Raw genomic sequence first — 24,613 nt, 5'->3', positions numbered from 1 at the left:
TGACATGTGCAAAATCCTCATGGCAGCTTAAATAAATAGAAGTGAAATGTGCCAAAACCTCAGACAAATGTGAAATGTGCCTAAACACACTGGTTATTCGGGTACCTACTCGTGTGAGCGATACCGCCCTCGTGTGATTAATGTACATGTCAGTGAACAGGAAATTCACACCTATAACGGGTAATTATTCCATATTTTACTGAAGATTTGAAAAGTTTTAGTATTAAATGTGTAAGGTCATACCTTAACTATATCCATGTCAAATATCTATCTCATATGATCTGAATAACTGTGAAAAAAATACGTTTTTTGTCGCGGAAATGAAGATATTTTAAGGCGATGGTATATATTTCACGATTAATGGTATTATCTCGGATTATATTAGGATTTTTGTTAGGAAAATGAAAAACAGTCATTCTGTGTATTAGCCATTGCATTCATTTCACAAAAACTTGAAGAACAGTAAAATTAGATCGATTTTTTCCAAGACAGTGTCTAGAAAATAAGATACCTCTGACGATGTATCATGGTACCACCCTCGTTGTTTCTGTCAGTCCAGCGGATACCGTCCTCGTTATTAAAATGAACATTACATTGACGCATACCCCTTTTCTAAAATTTAGCTATAATATGCAATGACCAGCTAGGATGAAGATAAAACTTTGGTCTTTTATACCCTCCAGCTACTGGAAGCAGCCTATCCGAAGAAAAAGTTCTCACATAATTTCTTCAAGTTCGCTTTCAAGATCCATCTACATAGACATTCCTATGTGTAGGCCCTATTTTCAATCGAATATTGCAACCGTACGTTTTGTCTTGTTATTTAAGTTGTTATGGGGTACAAAATGTTTGCAACAAAAACAAAATTACATATTTTCAGAAATTATATGATTTTTGTCAAATATTGTATTGCGATCGACCAATGTTTAACTTCGTTTTGAGGAATAAAGCCAGTTATTCGGTCGAAAATGTGTTTCGTTCGAGTAGTCGAAAGAAGTCAGTAGTAAAGAGATCCTTGTTTCGCCAATTTTTTGTGCGAAAATTCGTGTAGAACAAGTGCATTAATCACACCTTTTTATTGCTGGAATACATAATGCATGAAATGAGATGAGATAATGTTTATACACTTCACATACAAGTTTTGCAGATCGAAACCGAAAGTAGGGGGTTTATTGTGCGGACAGGAGCATATACGCGCCATTTAAGGGTAGCAGACCACAACTGACTGGCATTTAACTAGGAACTATTCAGCTCCCTCTTTATTTTTATCGTTACTTTAACTTATGATAGAACTTTCATGAAAAATAGGTGTTGGAAAAAGTGATGTTCTATTAAGGTAGGTAAAGAGGGCATGAAGTTTAGTAGTTTTGCAGATTTGTAGAGCAATTAAGCCCCGAGCAATTTGCTTATCATGCAACTGTTGAAAGCAGAGCTAAAATGGTGGAAAATGAAAAAAAAAAGAAAGCGACGAGAAATTTTGCTTGTTCTTGGTAATTATTTGTACATTATTTCAAAGTTATTACAGCTTGTCTGATACTTTAAAAACTTAAACAAAATATAATCTTGCCTGTCTTATAGTCTGTTGCTAATTCTGTATTGCCAATGGTGATTATGAATCTAAAGGCAGTAAGTTTAAGTACAAACAAGAGCTGTCTGATGACAGCGCGCTCGACTATTCGAAGAATTGATTGAAGAATGGGGTCAAAGTATTTCCACAGATATTCAGACAAAAGAAATAAATAGATTAGACAAACAATGTTCCTGTATTTCTTTGATTTCGATTAGTCTTGCACTAAATGACAATGTATGAACCAATTTCAAAGTCCAAAAAGGGCCATAATTCAGTCAAAATAGTTATGTACTCTTGCTTACAAATCGAAATCATAACCATAAACAAGTGTTCAAAGTTTAAAAGCCATATGTCAAATAGTTTTTACAAAATGTGGACTTGTATGAAAACAGAACCAATTTCAACGTGCAAAAAGGGCCATAATTCAGCCAAAATAGACGACAGAGTTATGTACTCTTTCCTACAGATAGAGACTACAATACTAAACAAGTGATAAAAGTTTCAAAGCCCTATGTCAAACACTTTACAAAAAATATGAACTGGTACGAAAAACTTAACCAAGGTTTCTAAGTCAAAAGGGGCCATAATTCAACCAAAATCCTTGACGGAGTTATGTACTTTTGCCTATAACTGGATATGGTGATGGTAAACAGGTGTTGAAAGTTTCAAAGCTTTATCTTAAAAGACTTTGTCAAAATATGAACTGGTACGAAATATTTACCAAGATTTCTAAGTCAAAAAGGGCCATAATTCAGCCAAAATCCTTGATGGAGTTATGTGCTCTTGCCTATAACTGGACATGGTGATGGTAAATAAGTGTTGAAAGTTTCAAAGCTTTATCTTAAAAGACTTTGTCAAAATATGAACTGGTACGAAAAACTTAACCATGATTTCTAAGTCAAAAGGGACCATAATTCAGCCAAAATCCTTGATGGAGTTATGTGCTCTTGCATATAACTGGCCATGGTGATGGTAAACAAGTGTTGAAAGTTTCAAAGCTTTATCTCAAAAGACTTTGTCAAAATGTGGACTGGTACGAAAAACTTAACCAAGGTGTGACGCCGACGCCAACGCCGACGCCGTGGTGAGTAGGATAGCTCTACTTATTCTTCGAATAGTCGAGCAAAAAACCAATCTGCTCTTACATTGTGCCATTGTTGGTTACTAGAAAGCGTTTGATTATTTCGATCGTTTGTGTTTATGGAATAAATTACTACAGCATAGCATTGATGGGAAAGTCTTTAAGGCTGTATATTATGCAATATATGATAAAGCCAAATATTGTGTAAAGAGTAGCCAAAGGCTATCAAATTTCTTTATTAACTCAACTGGTGTACGACAAGGTGAAAATTTATCACCAATATTATTTTCTGTTTTCTAGAATGATTTAGTCTCATATATGTCTAATTCAGTATTGTCCAGGACTAGTGGAAATATCAAACAATGTATAGGACCTGCTAAGTGATGATATTTCAGAAATGTTCTTCATTCTATTTTTGTTACTTTATGCAGATGCTACAGTGTTATTTACAGAATCTTAAAATGATTTACAATCTGCACTAACTTTGGAAACTTTCAGTTAATTCAAATAAAACTAAGGTTGTTCTTTTTTAACGTGGAAAATTACATTTAAATAAGTCTACCTTTTATTATAATAATGCGGCACTTGAAGCAGTAGATGACTTCATTTATCTAGGAATTAAATTTAACTACAATGGTTACTTCAATAAGACTAAAATATAGTTGGTTGACCAAGCTGAAAGGCTATGTATGCTCTGTTGAAAAAAAATGTAGGAAGTTGCAGCTTAGTATTGATTCACAGTTACATTTATTTGAGTCTGTTGTTCAACCAATATTATTGTATGGATCAGAGGTATGGGGATGTGGTGATGTTAGCATTGTTAAAAGTTTTCAGCTTAATTTTTTAAAAACATTACTTAGAGTTAAAAAGTCAACACCTTATGTCATGGATTTTGGTGAGCTTGGGGTATTACCAATAGATATTATAATTAGGAATAGAATATTGAACTACAGTTGTACAATTTATTAAATGGTAAACAAGAAAAGATAAAATGTATACTTTACAGGTTCATGTAGAGTCTCCATCAGCAGGATGTAAATTATTGTTCTTGGATTTCATATGTAAAAGAATCTTTATAACAACTTGGATCTGCTAATTCTGGTTGAATCAGTCTGTACATTAACCAATGTATTTCCGCAATATTCTTATTTTAGAATGTCCCTACATTGATTTGGACAGAGTAAAATATATACCAAATGATTTTCAACTGTTAAATGTAATGTCATTTCAACGTTTATTTCAAAGTGTACAGAAAATACTTCAAATTTTTAGGCAGGGATAGGTTTTTGTCACTGGCAGTTATTTGCTGGCCAGTTAAAACAATGTTTTCAACCTGGTTAATTCTAAATGTACACCATCTTCTGTTTTTAGCTTACAAAATATTTGTATTAGATCTATTATGACCGTAAAACTACTGTTTTATTTTATGTATTAGTGTTTGTTTTGTTAAATTTGTTGTTATTGTAATGCTGATGCCGTATGGGCCTAGTTATAAATAAAATCTTGAAATCTTGAATCTCACAGATTTCCTCCCTAGATTATATTTAACGTTTACAATTGCTGTGAGAAGTGTGTGAACAAACAATAGAAAGAGATAGAATCTGATACCCTGACTTCCATATCTGCTTCTGTTTCTTCAGTTAGTCACCTGTAAGACACTTATACAGTAGTGTATATTGCATGTACTCTTGTAAACAAATCACCTAATTAGCACTGCCTTAATGGAGGGTGCGCCTATGAACAGAGGCGAATATTACAAGATACGATAAAAGGCAGATTTATGAAGCCGGAGCATCTCCCTAAACGAATACATGCCCAGAGAGAGGCTCCACTTCCCTTTCAGGAAGAAAACAAAAGGTCTTTACATAAGCACTTTTGCTCGGTATGCGACAAATTTGGTCGTTTTCATTATGAAACTGAAGGAGAAAAAGAAGAACTTTAAGAAGGCAAGATGATAGAATGCGCAGAATAGAGAGTGGGTGTGAGGGAAGATTTAATCTTGGTGAAATACTGCTAACACGGTCCACTCCCATTCTTTACATCTTTAAAGTTAAAATGCTAATCAAAAAGATCGGCTAAAGGTCGGGTTTCATATTTCCAGTTCTTATTTCCAGATCCTCAAAGCAATTACCTTTAATTGCGTTTATTTAGTGTACCGTATGCGGAAGCAATCGCCGCGGTGAGTTTTATAAATGTTCATTGACATAACGATGACGGTACCCATGTGCAAACAAGTAGGTTTCTTTGTTTATTTTCATCCATCGTCAGAGGTACCATCAAAAACAGCAACAGGATGCATATAATTGAAATTTTATCAACAAAAAGTACTTGCAGGTACATGATCCAAACGTTTTGTAGTTGAGTATGTATAGTTTTACCAAGGTGAGTGGCAAAGTCGGTTATCTCAACTTTGAACAAAGAAAAATACGTCTCAAAACGTCAAATTACATAATTTTCGCTACATTTCTTCAAATTTTATAGTCATATCAATATTATTGAAGACTGATATTTTCACCAATGCGAATCAATGCATTCCCTCGTACGAATCTGTCTTTAAAATGTTCAACATTCTTAAATATGTGTCATACGTTGGCATTGTTTTTATATACCTTAAACAACCTACATGTACATTAATCACACGAGGGCGGTATCGCTCACACGGGTAGGTACCCGAATAACCAGTGTGCTAACCCTGATGACTCCTAGCATGCGAATAAGAAACATGACAATCGATGCAAAATTCATACAAAATACTTTTGCTACCTGTAAAGCAAATATTTTGTCGTGTTATGAAACAGTATTCTATTTTATGTTCTTACTTGTTTTACAGCTCTATCATATATTTTAGTTTCGGTGCACAATTGAATATCGAAATGCATTCATCAATAGCAAGAGCAGCTGAGTATAAAGTACAAGTACTTCAAACAAATGCATCTACCATATGGTGCAGCTTTATATGAGTCATTTTCTTACCTCTCTGCTTGAAAAAAAAGTATTCAAAACAACTGGTAAATAAAGTATGAAATGCATGAACTAATAAAACGCTCATTCGTAATTGCCTCCACCTTCAGTAACCAAGGGGGAACATTCATCACATTTTGAATGCTAAGAGTGTTTTGTCTTAAATATTTTAATCGGGCACAGAGTTTAATATAACTGCCATAAGTAAACATGTACAAAGAAAAGTTTTGGCAACTTAAATTTTAAGGATTTGTAGTCTAAAGTTCAGACCATAAGCGAATCGACTGTGATCAATTATTAGTATTCGTAGTACAGTTATATTTATTTAACACACATATTATTTTATATAGTTTTAGTATAATTGCACCTTATAAAACAGACCATAAAGCATTTTTAAAGCCATGTTACACTTTATTTTCCATTTAAAAAATTTAAACATAAGGAGATTTCGGCTGTTTCAACATTTTTACTATTTCCTTTTTACATTTGAGAATAATATTGCATCTAGGAGCTTTGTATATATTCTCAAGAACAATAAACCACCTCTTTCTTGTGAGCCTTCTTTTATATAAGAATTGTCAATAATTTTTAAATAGTAATTCACTGTGAACAAAGTTTCAATTTTAATATATTTAGACGATTTATTATGACAACCTTACCTTCTAAATGTGGAATGTGATCCACCAACATACCGTATTCCATGGAGTGTCGTGTTTTGTGTAAATTCTTTAATTGATTCCATGGTCAACTAGCTTGTCGTTTTTCAGTAATCAAGGTGTTCTTTCAGAATAAATGACATGTTCGCTGAATTTTTAGAACAACGTACGGGGTCTAACTTAAATGAAAACTCTAAAATCTCTTCACACAATATTTTTCCTCCGACGCTGGAGATCTTTCCAGTGTAAGTGGAAAAGTCTTTAACAAGCAGGATATAGAAGAGCGGTTATTGAATTTTGGAAGCTCGCGTCTTCTTACGTAAACACTATTAATTACTGTATTGAATTTATCTCATTTTCTACAAATACCCTAGCGTGTTTAATCACAGTTTAGTACTGCTTTATCATTGCAATCAAATGTTTCTTTTACTAAAACACATAAGTATAAGAAAGATGCCACACTAATATGTAAAATGTTTTTAATCCACTTTAAAGACTAGAATTAAATATATAATTCAGGAATATTATAGCTGTACAATCAAAATGAGACTTACTTGGTTACAAATAATGCTTCAAAATTATCCTGTTTTATATTAGGAAATCGTAAGTTCAAATCTGAATTCCAAAACCAGTTTGATACTATTTTTGAACAGAAAATTGATCTTTCTCCATTTATTATCCTGATAATATTGGCGAAATACATATAATCACAGAAATTCCAATGATTTAAGAAATTCAAACTGCAACAAGTTGTCAATAGCCTCTTGATTACAATAGTAAATATCTTTAAAAATAAGCTCAGCTCATATATCATATGTATGAAACTTGTTTTTATATATGGTATCGCATAGTAATATGGCGTTCTAAAATACCAAAAAAAAAACGACTTTTTGAAAATGAAGTCCATATTACATTACTTACTTATTCAAATTCTATTTCTTCGTTAGCAGAGCGGTAACACACTCCTTTTCTGACTGTTTCCTAGTTAGTTCAATTCCTATACCCCACGAAGATAACTCATTTTAGTTAATTAATTTCCAACGTTTTCACGGATTGAAACAATCTTATACTCTAGTGTTATATAAATCTTTCCTGTGATATTTCAAAACACTAGGGGTTAGTTCTTTAAACTTTCTGGCCATCTAATACTTCAGTTTGCCTGGTCATAATTTTCATTGCTGGATTATTCAAAGATAACTGTCGTCGTTTATACGAAACCAGTCGAAAACAAACTATTACAATCAAAAAAAGATAACTAAACATCCTACTGTTTGTCTACAAACTTTGGAATCATAAACGACATAATAATATAATGATGTGCTTACCTTTATTTCCCTTGCTTTTATATCTTTACAGTTGCACAACAGCGAATAAACAGATGCACAAAAACATTTGTTTATATTACTTAGTAATTAGCTACTGTTCCAGACAAGACAAGACAGGACATGATTTGGCCAAAGTTGGATTGATCTCTATAATGCATGACCCCTGGCAATATTACGTATAAATTGATTGTATAACATTTAGACGCCTGAGATACCACAATCTTAGGACAAAACTATTCTGTCGGCTTTGTAAATTGTTCATCATTGCATTGTGCATTTTAAGAGTCGAGTTTTCGCGGAAAGGTATATTGATTCTTCCTGAATTGTTTCAAAACAACTAGACGGAATAATTGATAAAATGGTCACAGATAAACGGTTGTTGTTTTGAAAAAACAAATGAACTATAACTGACATTTTAAAAGCTGTTTGACAGTTCCTTATTACATATCTTGATGTTTCTCTGCTGAAAATACAACGTACAGATTCCAGTCGACTTAGAACCGACCAGCAAACTTTAATGATAATTTAGGAAGTAAGATCAAGTTGTTTAATTTTATAGTAATGTTCATTTTTATTGAAATGATGATACAGATTTTATAATTGTCGTTTTCCTTTATATAAGTACTGCTGAATAAATTTTATTATTTACACCGTTCAGTAACTTTTTAACATAGTGGGGATAGGGGGTATAAAGTAACTGGCCGTTTTGACAGTTCCAAAGCGGTTCCCGATTGTGTTCGTCGTCCGTCCTCGCTGTCTACGACATATTTGTTTCATATTATACTCCATACATTTAGGGACGAAAGCGAACTGTGTGTGTGTGTTGTAGAGAGAGAGAGAGAGAGAGAGAGAGGGGCGGGGGGAACTATACACTTGAAACATGGCTTTTAATTCTTGTTCTGCAAATTGAAATGAATAATAAACAAATTATCAAGTAGAGGACCACATTTTCGACTGCCTTTTTATTATCGGTTGCAGATATTTGAATTATTAAACTAAAAATTACGTGTGCTCTGCTTTGAATTTCTAGCTAAGAAAATATATTGTTTTGTCATATCATAACCTCTCCTGATAATACCACAAGTCTTCATTCATTTTAATGTTTCTAGAAATTATATTTGATGGCACCATGACATCAAAATAATGTTTCGTTCAAGCCAAACATAAGAATGTTTATGGAGATGTTTCTGCCAATAAGAAATATGTACAGTAGAAATGACAGGTTTATCGCCAAAATAATGCTTTACTGGAACTTGTTCAAACGTTACTGAATACAGCATTAATAATCTCTGTCTGTGTTCAATACGCTGTAACTATTGACAAAACTGGAAATCGTTCCTCCCCACTTTTTAAAAGAAAGTGTTTCTGAAGAAATATAGAAATGAGCAACATTGCATTAAGGTACATTCTATAGCCAAAATATCGACATTTTATACTTGTCTTTACAACCATTTTGCGAACTTTTACTGAAGAATTACATAATTTGATGAATGAAATGCCTGTTGAAAATGATTTATCTCTCCTTTGAAGTATATATCTTGAAAAACAAATGCCAACTTGTACCCGAAAATCCGGACAGAAGACAGAAAAAAATATTTTTAGGTGGTCATATTTTTTCAGAATCGACAGCTGCTACATTCAAGCATTATTCTGCCTAAAATTGTGACCAAAACGTACCTAGATAATATATCTACTTCCTGCGAGCAATCAATTTTTAAATAAATTTGATGAAAGTGCTTTTTAGAGTCGATAATTTCAGATAATTTTTATTTTCTCCTTTTTTCATGCAGACATCATCATTTCACAATTAATTTGAGATAAACATGCGTATCTATGACAAAAGTCCATAATATCATTACATGGACAATACACATAAAAGTCAGATGTGTCAGTTTTATTTTTTAAAAACGGTTGCAGTCACAAAGTAATTGACAGAATAAAATGTAAATTTCAGCATATTTTTTCACACAAAAATGTGTTAGTGCGTAGAAATGTGATCAGGCTGAGCACATGGTCTTATGGATTTCATAATTTTCGGCGCTTAACGTGAAAACAGTTAAAGCCCGATTCACAAACATTAAATTTATGCTTAAATCTATATGCGATACATTATGCATATAATTATAATTCACGATAATATCGCATATGGAAGTAACTGGAATAAATTTGGACTATTTCCTTCGGAAGTTTACATGACTGTCCTGTCAAAAGGCCTCCTTCGTGTTTACATATTTTGACAGGTCGAGTTGTTCTGGGACTAGGAACAATGGTAAGTGCAAAGTTATATAGATTTATATAAATTAATTATTTTTGCAACGAGTTCAAATTAAGGTTGATAATCAGTCGACTCTATTTCAAGATCTGAGTATGATTTGCCTATTTTGGGGCGGTGAACATAGCATATGCATGCTTGTATCACTGCCACCATAGATTATCATTAGATCCACTGGATGATCTACAACAAATCATTCTCAGATCTTGAAATAGAGTCGATGCAGAATTAACGCATTGTTTCATAGATAGAAAAATCGATCAGAATAGACAGAATAGATCATTGTCATAGAAAAAAACGATGATGTACTTTTTGCATTCGAATTGACATAATTTGAACTGGACCTCCCTTTTGGCTAACCGCTACCGTACACAATTCATTTGAACATAGACTCTGCATTTATGCCATAAAACATGTCTGATTGGACGTGCTGAATCATCCGGCAAAAATCATCAATATTTCTAAAGTAACATTAATTAGAATCAAGGTCTACTTTGCATTTAATCCGTCATGTGTTTGTTTCAGATGAATGAATACCTGCACCATGGAAACAATGTCGTTTGCAAACTTTTTAAACCTGTGCTGGGCGTTCACATTGACATTTCTTGTTCAACATGAATACATGATGTCGGCCAACAGTACAGCTAGGTAAATGTCAATGTTCTATATATATTCTACAATAATTTCGTAAAAAAATGAACAATGTCTGTAAGTAAGCCAAAAGAAAGGACACCTCTGCATAGCTGACAAGGTCAAGGGTCTGAATGAAGCATGATCATGCACCAAAATATCAACAAATTTATACATTTATACAATGAAATGAAATAACATACAATAGGCCTATATTACAGCAAGATGTGATTAATAAATCGTATCATAATTATTTATTTTAAATGGCATGCATGAATTGTTCAACTTCATAAATCAACTGTACTGTAGACCTACATAATCAGCATAAAGAAATGAAGCTACATTAGTAGTTTTAAGATACATAAATCCACACTTGTCAAGATTCCATATAATAATGCTGATTTCCTTATATGGGTGGTTTTCAAAATAATGAAGCTTTTTCTTCTTTTTCACCTTACTTTAATTCAGTTCAGTTTTAGAATGTGTTTTGGGGCAAATCATATCCAAATCAATGTATTCAAGAAATGTGTGCAATTTCAAATGAAAGGCTCAAGCATTTTTAAAGTTATTTAAATTATATAGCTAATTTTGTCCCCTCTGCACCAAAAGTGTGACATTTTGCATGAAGGATAGTTTTCAACTGTGTTTTACTTTTTCAAACCAAACTTAATTGTCACAGCTTTGGCTTTTCTTATGTAATCTAAACTCTGCTCATTTAAAACAAAATACTTCTTTTCATTAACTACATCTTTTTCTTACCAATAGTTCATGTCTTGTGATGGAAGCCCCTTCATAAAAAAATAGTGATAAATTTAAAAGTTGAATACTACAATTTCATAACCCCATTACTTTTCTTAAGTCGTAATGAAGACACCTTATGATTTTATTGTTTTATAAATCAACTTTCTCAGAATCTTCATATATGTCTATACACCCAAAATGTCCCTTGTAGGTATTCTTTAAATATTATGTAAATATTCAGTAGCGAGTATTGTGTAGTTGAAAGAATTTTACTTACTATGAACATATTCCATGAATGTATATTTAGCTGCCATTTATCCCCTGTGCATCTTCTTAAAATTAGTAGCATTATAAAGTATGTATGAATTTTACCATTCCATTTTACCATGCATGGCATTTTGTCATTTTTCTACTTTGAATAAGCAGTGCATGTAAACTAAATGGTTTCAATGTGTTAACTGTGTTTAAAGTCACTTATTTTTCATTTAAAGCATTACATGCTGCTGAATTTTCATGTTTGTGTTGTGAAAATTTTCAGTTTTGTAGTTATTTTTGTCGAATAAACTAATTGTTCAATAGACTTTTGTCTTAAGATGATCACCATTAATCTTGTTTTGAACAGAAAAACTAATTCTTTATGAATATTACACTGATTTTTAGTATGTGTCCCCTGTGCATCTCTTAAATAACTCAGTTTTGAGTTGACAATTTTAGAAATTAAAATCACCAGACATTTTTGAAATTTGGAATGTGGTTTATAAACGTACAAAATGTGAGAAAAAAATAGGTTTTATAATAATATGTTAATTATTTTTCATTCAGCAACAACTTTTTTAGGTAAAATTTTATTTTTATGTCAGATTTGTGCAGAAAGGGTGATTTTAAAAACCAAAGTCCACAAACATTTATTAAATAAGTTTCAAACTATACACAAACACCTATTCATATATGTTGAAAAAAATTTACTGTTATAAATATTTCCTTGTCATAAAACACTGCAATATTTATCACCCATCTTACTGGAAATTCTCTGAACTTATGAACTGAAGGCTGTTCAAAATATTATCTGATTGGTATTTCTCAACACTTTCCCAAAGCTGTATATTTCCTTGAAATTTGAATTATTTGCTATCATAAAAAAATAGGTGACCACCAAAAGAAATAGGTTTGAATTTCCAACCCCTGTGTCACACTTTTGCTTCATTATTTTGAAAACCGCCAATAATTGTTTCCTCATAGTTTTTTTATACTATACTATACTTATTTCAGATGAAGATATAAATTTATTCAAAGAAATAATGGGACAATGAATGCTAAAATTGCCAAGGAGAAGACTGCCAATTTACACACCATTTTATATAGGTAGGTGTTTAAAAGTGTTTTGAATATAGATATGACATTCAGCACTTATTTTACAAACTATAATAACTGATTTTAGAATTATGTACATTGTACTTTTAAGTTGTTTTTATAGAGAAATCACAGTTAATTGTACACATACTATAGTGGATTTTACATCTGAAGTTTTCTAAAGTTATGGTCCTTTTAGAATCTTGAATTAAATGAAACAGTTACAGTTTCTTTTCTTTTGTTCTTTATTTACTCAGCTCCTCCCCACTTCCTATCCAATACCCTTGAAACTTGTAATACACTTTTACCTTAAATGTAAAGGCCTTTATCTACTTTAGCCTAAAATCTAAATTTGGAGTGTTATGCCCCTTTCTATATTATTAGAATTATATTTCATCTCCTCCTACAGTTTTCATACTGTGTCACAGTGCAAAGTAAGTTGATATGAAAATATCAACATGAAGTAGGCATGCACATATTGCAAGACTTCATTTCAGGTTACTTTTTATTGAGTGATGTCCTTTAAAATATCACAAATACACTTGTACATTGTGTATGCCTACTCACAGTTTCAAACAATTCATAAGAAATTTAGTATACATTATGGACATGAAGTGATCATGTGCCTAGATATAGTGTTAGTTGAAAATGGAATGCATGAAGACATACAGGCAAATATATATCATCTGTTTGAATTCAAAGCTGTATTTCTTAGTCTTTATTACTTGTGTAAGGTACTGTTTTTCAACTTCTTAATGACATTGTCTTGATAATGTCTGTCAGACTGATAATATTATAATTGTAAGATTTTACATTCTAAAATTTTGTGTTTTTATGAACATATAAAACATGTTAAGTTTATACTAGTGTAAAAATGGCTATTTTTTCCATCCAGATGATCATCTGAAGGGCCACAGTTGTTTAAAGAACTGGTCAACAAAAACTGAACTATTTGATGGATCATAAATGTGCAGAATGTACTACCATATTTCCAGAATCAGAGAAATGGAAATATCAAGTATTAGAGAGAAAGAAAAGTATGCATCATGTATGAAGAACTGCCTAAGAATAATTTGCAAAATACATTGAAATCTAACAATTGCTAATTGCATAATGCATATGGAAGTTAAGAAAGGTGTACTCTACTGGAAAATATGTGTCCAGTGCAACATTTCTTTTTCAATTTTGTGAGCATAATTTTACATAAAAATTGTAACATGGCTACAGGGATAATACAAAAGGTTTAATCTTATTTCTAAACACATCGGGAGAATCAGAGAAGAAAAATCAAGAATTAGGGAAAACGAAATAATTGTCATGAATGAAGAACTTGCTTTTTATTGATTTACAAAATACTTTTTAGCCTCACAACTGTTAATGATAATTATGAATATGGAAGTTTAAAGTGTGGACTTTGATTAATCTTCAACTTCTCTGAGCATAGTTCTACATAAAAGTTGTAACTTTATAAAACAGTCTTGTAGAAAAAGTGTAAGACTTTCATACTTGTTTTATAGAAAATGTTTCTGGATGTTTCAATGTAAGTTTGCTAGACCCAGACCACTAGCTCCTAAGTCAAAGTTACACTTAGATGTCAAAGGTTAAAAGGGTCTGTTTCTGTCTGGTCAATAACTGCCATACATAAAGGGATTTTGGAATTACTCGGCATAAATGTTCACCATAAAGAGACAACGTGTTATGCGCAAGACCCAAACCCTTGCTCCAAGTTCAAGGTCACACTTAGAGGTCAAAGGTTAATAGAGTCTTTTTGGTGTCTGGTCAATAACTCTGCGATCCATGAAGGGAGTTTTAGATAGCTTGGCATAAATGTTCACCATAATGAAACGAGGTGTCATTCCCAAGACCAAGATCCCTAGCTCGAAGGTCATACTTAGAGGCCAAAGGTCAGATACAAAAATGACTTTGTCCGGAGCATTTCTTGTTCTTGCATGGAGGGATTTTGATGTACAATGGCAAAAATGTTCATTATCATGAGATGGTGTGTCAAGAGTAAGAACCAGGCCCTTTATCCTTTGCTGTTACTATAAATAGCTATTACTCTAAGGTTCTATTCTATTAACCCTTATCATGCTGAACATGATTTATTCTGTCTTTGCGACCAGTGTAGATCATGATCAGCCTGCACATCCATGCAGTCTGATGATGATCAGCACTGTTCGCCATTCAATCAGTATATTTTTGGTAAGCATCCCTTTTAACAGTTAATGGTACTGTCCAAATTGAAAAATGGACAAGTTCATTATAGAAATCAGCAGGGTAAGGGTTAATATTAGCCCTAGGAGAAAATTGGGACTACTTTTTTGTAGTACAACACGCACGTTACATCCAATTTTTGATGTATTTTGACCTAAGGCTACCTGATAAGTACTTTTGTGTGGACTTAGATTTTTTTTCAGATTAACTTCTCTTTGTTGTCACTATAAACAATATATATATATATACTTTTTATAATTGGCCGTAGCGAAAAATCAAGACCACTTTTTTGTGTTACTTTCAAATTTTAGTATTTTAAGTGTTTAGTGTATTTTAAGGTACCTCTTCCTGGTAAGGAGTTTTTTGTGGACTTAAAAAATCAAACTTTACTTCCCTTTGTTGCTACTATATAAAACGATTATTCTTGAAACTTTTTATCCTGGTTGTTAGAATTGGATATGTCATTGTTTTGGCTTTCTGTCTACCAAACTTATAGTTCTGTACAGAAAATGTTTTATTATATCATCTACCTGACAAGCATATATTTAACATCCTGGCACTCTTGTTTTATTTTGTTTATGCCAAGATACTGTCTTGGCATACAGTATGTATGATGAAAATGTCCTTAGGCAGGGGACGTTGCTAACTCTGTTACAAATTCTTGTTGTTGTTTTTTTCTGGAGTTGTTGCCCTATTTGATCTTGAACTAATTCATCACATTGTGAACTCGTGAACATAAGTCAAACAGATCCATCCAACTTAACTGAAACTAGGTATACATCAGAAGCATAAAATGAATATGTACAGGTTGCCCTGTCTTTTATGATCGATTGTTTTGTCTGGAGTTGTGGCCCTTCTTTAACGACGAATGACAACTACATTGTAGTTTCCTTCTCTTCGTTTCAAATAAAACTTGTTAAGCATCATAAACATTATGTAGACATGCGCATTTGTTTCTTGTTCAGCTGTTTAACTTCTATATATTTTCCATAATAACATTATTGACTCGTCGTTATTATAAACTATTGAATGAAACATTTTTGTCGACATCATTCTAGTTCGCTTTGCAACCTCCGTGAAGGAATATTGTCAAACTATACCGATAAGGAGAAAAGTTTGCTTCCTTTTGAAGCACAACTTTCTATGCATAATTGTGTCTTGATCATATACATAACACTTTTATTTGTGTGAACATGCATGGATTTGTTATACTGCAAAATAAAACAGTCATCATTCATTACTTTACTTGTCGTCCCTTTCATCCTTTTTATCGTAAATAGCACAGTCATACACAAAAGATGCTGTGTACTTAACATATTTTCTAAAAATTCAGACCAAAAAATTTATCAGCTGCCACCATTACATAACTATATTTCAAACTTTTGCAGGGGGAGAACACCCTGACTCCTACTCACGCTGGGAGCTATGTATCTCGCTGGTGACACATTCTTTCTAAACTGTTGCCTCGCTGCATGAAATAAAGGTATTTCTGGATCCGGACTAGCCTGGGGAGCTGTTGACAATAATTGTCAGAAGAAATCTTACCTACATTAAAGATCCAACTTAAAATGTGCTAATTAATGTCAATTGACATTCATGCGAGTTTCTGATATTGTCAATTTGCAGGTAGAAAAATGGTTAGAAATTGTCAGACTGGATTCCCAGGCTAGATCCGGACCTGCCCTTAAGTACGATAAAGGCTTTTAAGGTCGATGTCGGAAGAGGGATCTAGCAAAGTTTTACAACATTTAAGCTTATCAACGACGTCGGCAGAGATTATGAAGTTGTTCTGTTGTCATGCTTAAGATGCAGGCATACTTAAACTCCAAAACGACGGCCGTTTTTGTACAATAAAACTCAATCAGGTTTGAATAAATAGTTCAAATGGTTATGAATTTCGTACAGTTATCATTTCTGCGTACAGACTGAAGTATTACCAATAGTGGATTCATAGCGGAGGTTGGGGTGTGTGGGTGGGGGGGGGGGGGGCACCGGGACGCTCCCGCCCCTAAAATCGCTGGAGCATAGGTAATTTGTCTTATGTTCTGGGTAAAATAATTGCAAAATATACATTTTTTCTCGCTCGCTAAGCTTGGGTACATAATTTTCTTTTATTCTGACTGAAGAATATGAAATATGCCTTTTTTCTCGCTCGCTACGCTCGCACTAATAATTAATCTTTTGTTCCGGCTGAATAATATGCATATTTTTTCTCGCTTGCTACGCTCGAAAACTTAACTTGTCTTCTGTTCTGGGTTAAACATAAAAAATGCATTTTTATCTCTATCTCACAGGTAATTTGTTTTACTTGTTTTTTTTTGTTGTTGTTTTTTTATTGATGGAAAAAATGCATCTTTTTCTCTCTCGCTATGCTGGCACATTTAAAATCTGACAGTTTGCATGAGCTCCGAAAAAAGCACACCACGTTGTTACAACGTTGTTATGACGTCTTTTCCTGACGTTGTTAAGACGTTGTTTTTTGGTTGATAATGAAAGGTGCGTTGACGTCTTTCTCACAACGTTGGAAAAACGTCTTTTTTGCAACGTTGGTCATTTGTTTCAGTTAAAGCATGCTATCAATACACAGGCAACGGTCATATTCATTGGTAGATGTATATAATTTGTTTGTTGTAAAATAATGTTTAAATCAAATGTAATGAAATTTCGAATCTTGCCAATTTGTTATGACTGTATTGTGATTTATTCTTGAAACGATATATTCCCAGGTCAGGACCAGGACCCTTGCTCACTGAGTTAGAGGAGACCAGACTTGCTGAGCACATACAGGATATGGCTAAGGTTGGGTATCCTTACACAAGGGCTGAGTTGATAAATGTAGCCTCTGAATTCGTATAATTTGTATCATGCCTTGGTAGGAGAGACAGAGACAAACACTTGTCTTATAAGTGGTTTTATGGGTTCCTGGATCGGTGGCCCCAGTTTAAAGTTCAACGACCCAAGACAGTATGTGACCTGAGAGCGAGGGCAACGTAACTAGAAAGTGTCCAGAAGTATTTTCACAGAGTTACATCACATTCTCGTATAGTAGAATCTAATGGACAGTCCTGAATCGATATACAGTGTTGACGAAAAGGGAATTCAGCAAAATTTTAAGCCGTCTTTTGTTGTTGGTCCAAGGGATAGAACAACGAATGTCATCACCTCGGAGAAATCAAATACAACAACTATACTTGAATGTGGGAATGCCCTTGGACAGCAGAAACCGCCATATTTTGTATTCGCAGGTAAGAATTTTCAGGTTATTCTCTCATTGTATGTACTTTTCTTTTCAAATGATATATAAAAAGATTTTTTAATATTTCAGGTGCAAGAATGAGGTCAGAGAATAGCACTAACAATTTTGTTCCCATACAAACTGATGTACCAGCTGATGATACAATTACCTCTTTATTAAAGGAAAACGACCAGTGTTCAAACCACCATTTAAAGTAAAATAATTGCTGCTAAAACTGGTTGGTCCAATGGGGAGGTGTTCAAAAACTATTTAGAAACTCACTTCATCAATTATGCTAATGGAAAACGTCCATTGCTGCTACTTTATGATGGGCATCGCTCTCCCAGTATTATTGACTGAGCTACAGAGCATGATATTATTTTGTACGTTTTGCCTCCACACACTTCACACATATTGCAGCCTATGGACGTTGGATGTTTTGGGCCTTTCTAAAGGTTTACAGTAATGAATGTGGTAAATTTCAAAGGGAAACTGTCTAAATTGTTCACAGGTACAGTGTATGTTTAATTGCATGTAAGGCATATGCTACTGCACTTCCAATGAAAAATATACAGGGTGCTTTCAAGAAATCGGGTATTTATCCGTTTTGCCCAGACTCTGTTGATACTGATTTATTTGAAACAAACAAACTCAGATCAGAACTTCAGTCTACTTTCACTGAAGAGTTATGTCAGTCTGTAGCTCCTGATCATGATCAGCCCGAGTCGGATTCGGATGAAACCATCCCCTATGTTGATGAGGAATTTGTTGCTGTTCCGCAGGTACAAGCTAGTGAGTCTGAAAGGAACAGCACTAACAATTCTGTTCCCATACAAACTGATGTACCAGCTGATGATACAATTACCTCTTTATTAAAGGAAAAAGACCAGTGTTCAAACCACCATTTAAAGTAAAATAATTGCTGGTAAGGCAATAACTGAGCCTGAAACAAACAAAACGGTTAAGGAGTATTAAGATGCTGTGTGTACTCCATAGAAATCAAAAACTGTCCCAGTTAAGAATACATTGCCTTCATTCAATACCCCTGTCCGAATAGAACAGTCTATAGAAAAAGGAGACAGCCCCTATGTCAAAATACCAGTAGTCTATAGTGATTTGAATGCACTAGCTCAGTCAACTTCACGTATCTGGCGGCCCTATTGATTTAAACACGCCCTTGCAGTCTGAAGATGATTTTACTGATGATGAGGACGATGAAAAATGTTGCATGTGTGGTAAATTACAGCCGGAAGAGCTTGCAAACTGTCCTGGTATAATGTTTGTAAAATGGGCTCAGTGTGACATTTGTAAACATTGGACGCACTTGATTTATTGCTCGAGTGTTAGGGTGGTTAGAAGGGGTGATATTTTCAAGTGTCCACACTGTGCGTAAGACTGTTAATTTGAGTATACATGTGTCACAAATGATAGGAAACTAATAAATCTTGAATGTTATAGGGTCTCTGTTATTGCAGTACCTTTCATTCCGTTTAATTCGACCATTTCGTAAAGGTAACGAAAACTGGTATACCAGTACAAATGGAAGTCAGTTCCGGTTGATGTTTAAAAATGGCAGCGCACATCAGTTACCAACAGACAATACTTTTTAACACTGTTTGGATGAAACCAGGTAAGTTTTTCACTTCAGTTTGTGTAAAATAGTTTTAGTATTTACAATTATTACTTACGAAATCGCGCGCTGTTTCCTTACCGTAACGGAAACTGGTTACTCGAGGGTATAAAAATTGAAATTACAGAAGTGAAGTTACTGAAAAAGCAAACATAACAGTCTGTGTAGAACAACTGTTGTGCTATACAACATGAAATTATTTATTCTGTATTTTTCTTTTATACAAATTCCACGTGTGTAGTGCAGAACAAGAATGAATAATAAACTGCTGATAATAATCGTCCATTTAAGATAATTACCATAAGAATACTTCTTGGAATTCCAAAAGACCATCATGCTTATCTGCAATTCAGAGACTAACAATCGTTCAGACATTTTTGAGAAAGAATGACCGAATCATCTCTCAAAACAGTTAATAAAAAGGGAATGTCAATTGAGTTGAATAATATATTTACTGAGTGATATAGTTAAGAGCCTCTGGCGAGAATCATAGTGTTTATTCAAAGTAGTTCGTCTATCATTTAACCTTTCGATATCTTTCACATGTTTTAACATGTATTGATAAGCAGAGTAAGCTCAAGTAATTGTTTATTTTTACCTAAAAATTTTGTCCGATAAGCTTTGAAAAACGCTAGTGTCAATGATATTTTCAAAATATCTCGGTGCTTTAGGACCAAAACTTCAGAAAAAAGAAAATCCCTTCATTTGTTCGTTTTAGTATGTTTTTGTTGTAAATAGATTATTTTAATCATTTTTAACATTCTGTACCCAGTATAAAGGTTAATGTTGTTGTTATACATGTAATGTACATTGTTAAAAGCTTTCATACCCAATCGTCTGTTACATAGAGCTATCTGCTTGCTAAACCTTATGATTTTCTCGCATGAAAATGATACGTTTTGTTGAAATCAGTTAAGTGTTGGAATGATGTTTTGAATGACATGTACGTATTTTGTTAGATTTTTGGCTCCATCTCAAGATATCTATTTGATAATTCACTAATCTGAATCAGCACATTTCTGTAGCAATTCATCGTGTTGGTTGTTTGTTTCACTTCACGAGGTTTTCACTATCCTGCATTAAATTTCAAAATATGTTGTAATTTAAATGCGAATCTATCAATTACAATTTACCGTAAAACAAGTCTGTAAAAGTCATGTCTTTGTGCATAGATAGTAAAAGCAAGAATAGAAGTTATACTTTCTTTGTTGGTATTGTTCTTACTGATGAACCAATACGGTATATGACACGTCATCAATCTGATTGACGCAGTTTATCTGCACAGCGAGTTTTATTGGCCTAAATATTATAACCAAGGAGGTAAAGTGCATTTTAGACACTTATTGTTTCCTTTGAAAACAACTTGTTTAGAATCTAATCATTGAATACTATTAAACATAACAAACAATTAATCAATACATTGGTAATGAACATCTTGGAAATATTGCAATACTATAACATCCGCAGTATTTAATTGAAAAAAATTCGCATAAATGTTATACAATTGTGCAATATGTCATTACACATTACTCCAAACAAACAACCTGTTTGCATAGTCGCCATTTTTTTTTTTTTTTGGGAGGGGGGGGGGGGGGGTTACATCAGTGATAATACAAATATTAGTTATAACTAATTAATATGTATCTCCGTAAAGACATCTTAGTTCATTGATATTATTCTAAAATTGTAGAATACGTTTTTGGTTAGATCAAACTGTGCAGCAATGCCTGAATATTTTTCATTATTTTTTTTCAAATTTATTTAGAACAGAACATAACATGATCTTTATTACACCCAAGTAGTTATACAATATGGGGATAAAGTACAATGTCAATACATAATAACATGATAACATGAACTTCCGACAGGCAAATATTATTTTGTTGGGGGGAATCATGAATGTATCAGAAATATTATACATCAACAAGGTAGAAATCGGTATTTCAAATATTACAGAGAATTTGTATTTATCGTTTACAAACGTTGTGTACTTGAATTGAATTATTCTGTGATATTCAAAAAACATATCTATAAACCAATACAATGCGAAGGAAACCTGAGTGTGCACTATTTCTATTTATCTGAATTAAATGTTTATATCATGTTGTTACAAACGAAACGAAGTAGTTTAGATTTGTTGTGCAATGAATATTTTAATGCACGTCAGAAACATGATAATCGGTGCAAAATTCATACAAAATGATTTTGTTAGCTGTAAAGCAATTTTTTGTGGTGTTATGAGATTGTCTGCTGTTTTGTGTTCTTATTTGTTTTACTGCTCTATCATATATTTTAGTTTCGGTGCACAATTTAATATCGAAATGCAAGCACCAACAGCAAGAGCAACTGAGTATATAGCACAAGTACTTCAAACAAATGCATCTACCATATGGTGCAGCTCAATAATACAAACATTTTCAAAATCATTTTCTAAGTTCTCTTCTTAAAAAAGATCTTTAAAAAGAACTGGTAAATAAAGTATGAAAAACATGAACTTATAAAAAAGCTCATTCGTATTTGCTACCGTCTGCAGTAGCCAGGAAGTAACATAACCAAACACTGTAATGCTGAGAGTAATCTTTAAATCGGGCATAGATTTTTATGGGCATTAATACTGTCATATAACTCGTTCTACCAGTATACATGCACAACGAATGACGTTTTGGCAACTTGAAGTCTAAATTTAAGGCTCGGACCATGAGCGAATACGGAATCAATTATAAGTATTCCTAGTATATTTATTACCACATATATTATTTCATATAGTTTTAGTGTATTTGTATTATAAAACAGATCATAAAGAATATTTTTAAGTCATGTTACTTTTTTTAAAATTAAGAACTTAAAAATAAGAATACTTTGACAGTATCAATATTTTTCTCAAGTTATTTTAACATTTGACAATGCTAAGAATATTAGAGCTTTGTAAAATGTCAGGATTACTCTAAACATTATGACACATCTATCTTTTGAACCTTCCTTTATATAAGAATTGTAAATAATATTTCAATAGTACTTCCCTGCGAACAGGGTTCAATATTGATCTATTTAGAAGATTTCTTATGACAATTTTACCTTCTAAATGTGGAGTGTGATCCACCAACATATCGTATTCCATGGAGAGTCGTGTTTTGTGTAAATTCCTTGATTGATTCCATGGTCAACTAGCTTGTCGTATTCTTTCAAGTGGTCTTTTCAGAATAAATGACATTTTCGCAAATTTTTTAAAACAACGGGGTCTAACTTAAATGAAAACTTCAAAATCTCTTTACACAATGCATTTCTTCCGACGCTGCAGATATTTTCAGTGTGAGTGGAAAAGTCTTTAATAAACAGGGTATAAAAGAGCGATTATTGAATTTCGGAAGCTTGCGTCCTGTTACGTGAAATGTGTCAATTACTGTATTGAATTTATCTTATTTCCTGGAATTATCTATGTATACCCTACCGTGTTTAATTACTTTTAGTACTGCTTCATCATTGTAATCAAATGTTTCTTTTACTGGGAACGCATTAGTATTGGAAAGTGGGCACACTAATACGTAGCATGTTCGGATAAATACAAATACAAATACATGGCATTTATAAAGCGCAAAAATTATAAAATATTCTATTGCGCTTTACAATTACATAACACACATTTAAAATATATACATTTAAAATATGAACAGGATTCTAGAACTTAGATTTAGAGATTTAGAATTATGAATACTATTTATAAACCATAATTATATTTTGTATTTTAATATTAATAACTGTCATCATTGTTAACATGAAACTGACTAAAAATGTGTTTCTTAGTTTGATTTAAAGTGGCTGTATGAATACTATTTTATACCACTACTTATATTTTGTATTTTAATAAGAGTATACTGTCTCATTGTTCATGAAACTGACTAAACAAATGTGTTTTCAGTTTTGATCTAAAGCTGGCTTCAGACTGAATGTCTTTCAGATAGCTAGGTAGATCGTTCCACCATTTGGGACCAACGACGGCCATAGATCTGTCTGCTAATTTTGTTTGCTGTTTAGGGATGTTAAAGTTAGTGTCGCTTTGTGAGCGTAGTCTGTACCGTTGTAGAGTAGGTACAAACATTTCCCTCAGATATACTGGAGATGTACCACTGATGACACGAAAGGCTATTACTAGGACTTTGAACATGACTCTAGCCTTAACTGGAAGCCAGTTTAATTCTTTCAGAAGTTCAGCACTTGGTTGTTCATAGGAAGAATTCATGACCACTCTAGCGGCATGATTTTGGACTCGCTGTAGTTTGTTGATTTGGTAGGCTGGAATTTCGGTATATAAACTGTTGCAGAGTCAATGTGGGAATGAACCAGTCCATGCATTAATGATTCAGTTGACTTTTGTGTGAGATGTTTCCGTATAGCTCTAAGGTTTCGTAACTGCACATGAGCTATCTGACACTTTTTCTGGAGGTGATGGTCCAAATTGGGTGTATTGGTCATGGCTACACCCAGGTCTCTCTGACATGATCGACGCATTTTACATCACACCCACCAACGTTTACACTTGTGATGTTCAATTTCGCTAACTGTTGTCTGGTTCCATACATAATTATCTCAGTTTTAGACAGATTCATTTTCAGTTTGAAGGTTGTCATCCATTTTATGATTTCATTGAGACAACTGTCGAGTTGTTGAAGAACAGCTGTCTTATTTTGAGAATTTCCCGCTTGAATTTTTAACGCAATATTGTGGTCATCCGCGTATCCACAGAGATCGGCTGGATATTTCTGCACCACTCGGCTGAGAGCCGATACATACAAGGTAAAGATCACAGGTCCGGCACAAGAACCCTGCGGGACACCAAAGCTCAGTGGTTCCGTGTCAGATGCTGACTGTTCGACTGAAACTTTCATTGTTCTGTTCGTGAGATAAGATTCTATCCATTTCAAGGGAGTGCTGTGTATACCAAATTCATTTT

General features: G+C 33.2%; 1 protein-coding gene across 2 annotated transcripts in view; it reads right to left on the bottom strand.

Moving 5' to 3' along the window:
- LOC123544907 (uncharacterized) overlaps positions 1-24,613 on the bottom strand; it is a 117,643-nt gene that overhangs the window by 85,163 nt on the left and 7,867 nt on the right. Inside the window, exon 1 of one of the 2 annotated variants that reach the window (XM_053540460.1) lies at positions 6,272-6,498. The exons of the other annotated variant lie outside the window; for it this stretch is intronic. Coding sequence (XP_053396435.1) covers positions 6,272-6,354 — 83 coding nt within the window. The 5' untranslated portion in view covers positions 6,355-6,498. Of the gene's footprint in view, positions 1-6,271; positions 6,499-24,613 lie in introns of those variants that run through there. 2 annotated transcript variants of the gene reach the window in all.

Source organism: Mercenaria mercenaria, chromosome 1 (genome assembly GCF_021730395.1).
Source record: "Mercenaria mercenaria strain notata chromosome 1, MADL_Memer_1, whole genome shotgun sequence".
Lineage (NCBI taxonomy): Eukaryota > Metazoa > Mollusca > Bivalvia > Venerida > Veneridae > Mercenaria > Mercenaria mercenaria.
This window is presented reverse-complemented; position numbering and strand designations above follow the sequence as displayed.